We start from the raw sequence: 3,389 nt of genomic DNA, 5'->3' as shown, positions 1-3,389 counted from the left end.
TATATATATATATATATAACAACATGGGGTAGGTGGAGAAGAAGTAAATAAAAAAGGAGAAAAAGGTGTCTTCAGTCAGGAACTCCAAAACATTTTTTTTAATCTTCTGCATTTCTAAGGCAAGGTTAGACTGCCAGTTTCAAATCCTGGATCAGCCACTCGTTAGTTCTGGGATACTGGGTGAGATATAGAACTTCTCACTAAATGGGTTTCCTTAGCTGTGAAACAAAAAAATATTATTCCCCTTTAACGTTAAAATAAGATAATCCACATAAGAACATGGTGTCTGGTATACCCTGAAAGTGCTCAATAAATATCAGGCAATATCAAGAACGTTTCTTATGGCCAGACACAGTGGCTCACACCTGTAATCCCAGCACTCTGGGAGGCCAAGATGGGTGGATTGCCTGAGCTCACAGATGCGACACTAGCCTGAGCCAGAGCAAGACCTCATCTCTAAAAACAGCCGGGTATTATGGCGGGCACCTGTAGTCCCAGCTACTTGAGAGGCTGAGGCAAGAGAATTGCTTAAGCCCAAGAGTTAAAGGTTGCTGTTAGCTGTGACACCACCACACTCTACAGAGGGGAATAAAGTCAGACTCTGTCTAAAAAAAAAAAAAAAAGATTTCTTCGGCCAGCTACTCTGGGACAAGTTTACACAAGGTATTAAGCACAGTAACGGTCTCAGTTCTATAGGGAGGAAAACCTCAGTCCTAAGAGATAAAGAAGAGAGAGTCGTATTACCTTGAGAACAAGTTTTCTGGTTTATCCTGACCCCTGGAGCTTTCTTTCACAGGCAGACCTTTCCCATTTGGCCTTGAACTGCCAAAGTTAGAACCGCCTAAAGAGAAGGGGAAGGAATTAAAACACTCTTACACATGTTTATGCTTTAATATATAAACCAGAACTTCTCCATCTGTTGTCTAGGAATCACTAGTAGTCCACATGTTGCTTCCAAGCACAGGAAATGCCTATGCTGGTATCTGGGTGAAGCCCCACAGAATATACAAAAAGAAGAAGGAAAGTATTTCATCTGATTGTTTTTACTTCTGAAACCATAACTATTCCAGCCAGTCTAACTCCCTTTTTCTGGAGGCAGAGTGTATTACAGAATAAAGAACACTGGGCGGCGCCTGTGGCTCAAAGGAGTAGGGCGCCAGCTCCCTACGCGGGGGTTGGGGGGGGTGGCAGGTTCAAACCCAGCCCCAGCCAAAAAAAAAAAAACCTGAAAACAGAAAACTATGAAATCCAAAAACCTGCTTTGTCATCTGCTTTACCATCTGTTGGCCTTCTGACATTGGGCAAGCCCACTGACCACTCTCAATCTCTGTCATTTGACCTATCCTGTCTTCTTTATAACTTTACCATAGGATCAAGTAAGTTGACTCACAACAGGCTCGGCACCCATAGCACAATGGTTATGACGCCAGCCACATACACCGAGGCTGACAGGTTCAAACCTGGCCTAGGCCAGCTGAACAACAATGTCAACTGCAACAACAACAAAAAAAATAGCAGGGAGTTTGGGTGGGCACCTGTAGTCCCAGCTGCTTGGGAGGCTGAGGCAAGTGAATCACTTAAGCCCAAGAGTTGGAGGTTGCTGTGAGCTGTGACACCATAGCACTCTACGAGGGCAACATGGTGAGACTCTGTCTCAAAAGAAAAAAGAAAGAAAGAAAGAAAAAGATAGTGATCTTGTTACCATCCACTGCAAGTGACACTTGAACTCCAAGAGAAAGGCAAGGGTCAGAGACCTAAAATTGGAAAGCGTCTAAGTGCTCTAGGGAATAAGACGTGCTTGTCACTGTAAACAAACAGCCTTGGAAACCAAAAAGCCCAAGGACTCTCAAAAAAGAAATGAAAGTTGTTAAACCAAAATAAACCTGAAAAGGAAAATTAATCTGCCAATAACTTCTCTGTTCCTTAAAAGTCAAATCTCTTGTCAACAGGGAACAACATGAAGAAGCCACAGGGGCAGTGCCTGTGGCTCAAAGGAATAGGGCGCCAGCCCCATATACTGGAGGTGGTGGGTTCAAACCTGGCCCTGGCCAAAAACTGCAAAAAATAAAAAAATAAAAATAAATAAAAAAGCTATTGAATATGAAGAAGCCACAGAGATGCAATCTCAATACCCAAGTATAGGAAGCGTGATACGTCACTGAAGAATTTTGCTCTGACAGCTATTACTAAACATGGAATTCTCAACCATGCTTTTCACATGAACCAGAGAAAAACAATCATTTAAAACATGAAAATATTCATATTTTAATGCCTCCAATCAATCACCAAGTGCTGTAAACTGAATATTTATACATCCCCCGCAAATTCATATGTTGAAATCCTGACTTCTAAGGTAATGTAATAGAAGGTGGTGCCTTTGGGAGGTGTTTAGGTCATAAGGGTGGAGTCCTCATGATTTAGATTAGTGCCCTTATAAAGGGGTGAGGAGATCAGAGTTCACCCTTTCACCAAGTGAGTACACATCAAAAAGACAGTTGTCTGTGAACCAAGAAGTGAACCAGAAAATGAAGCTCCCACCATCTAGATCTTCAGACTTCCCAGATTTATTTATGAAAAATAAATCTCTGTTGTTTATAAGCCACCTAGTCTACGGTATTTTGTTACAGCATCTAAATGAACTAGGACATCAAGGCCTTTCAATTTTGTTTCCTAAATGCCTCTCAAATCAATTTATTCCTATCCCCAACATCACTATTCTAATCCAGGTGACCACCTCCCTTAAGTGACTATAAAAGCCTCAACTCCTCTCCCTGTCTCTTTTCTCACCCCACCCTCACCAGCCCAATGTCTACACAGTGGCCAGAGGATTTTTCAACAAGTACATCTGATCACATCACTTTAAATTTTTTAAAGACTCCCCACTGGGGGCGACACCTGTGGCTCAGTGGGTAGGGCACCAGCCCCATAGACCGAGGGTGGCGGGTTCAAACCCAGCCCAGGCCAAACTGCAACAAAAAATAACTGGACATTGTGGCAGGCGCCTGTGGTCCCAGCTCAGGAGGATGAGGCAAGAGAACTGCCTAAGCCCAGGAGTTGGAGGTTGCTGTGATCTTGTAATGCCACAGCACTCTATCAAGGGTGATAAAGTGAGACTCTGTCTCTACAAAAAAAAAAAAAAAAAAAAGGACTCCCCACTGGACAAATGCAAATCCCTTCTTATAGTTGCCTAGGCTTGTCCCAGTCTGGATCCCGCCCATGCTTCTAGCCACATAACTCAAACAATCCTCCTGATGCCATGCCGTACAAAGATCTCATCAGAAACTGACTTCCCACTTCCTCACTCAGCTTTATATGGCTAACTCCTACCTATCTGGACCCAGGGGTCAGCAAACTTTTTCTTTTTCTTTTCTTTTCTTTTTTTTTTTTCA

At 42.9% G+C, this 3,389-nt stretch overlaps 1 protein-coding gene across 3 annotated transcripts in view; it reads right to left on the bottom strand.

Moving 5' to 3' along the window:
• The window catches only part of INPP5B (inositol polyphosphate-5-phosphatase B), a 73,077-nt gene that overhangs the window by 35,535 nt on the left and 34,153 nt on the right, over positions 1-3,389 (bottom strand). For all 3 annotated transcript variants that reach the window (XM_012804139.2, XM_023512166.1, XM_023512167.1), the window contains one exon: positions 745-841. In XM_012804139.2, coding sequence (XP_012659593.2) covers positions 745-841 — 97 coding nt within the window. The remainder of the gene's footprint in view (positions 1-744; positions 842-3,389) is intronic.

Source organism: Otolemur garnettii, unplaced genomic scaffold, assembly GCF_000181295.1.
Source record: "Otolemur garnettii isolate 467f Iridium unplaced genomic scaffold, OtoGar3 scaffold00025, whole genome shotgun sequence".
Taxonomy (NCBI): Eukaryota; Metazoa; Chordata; class Mammalia; order Primates; family Galagidae; genus Otolemur; species Otolemur garnettii.
This window is presented reverse-complemented; position numbering and strand designations above follow the sequence as displayed.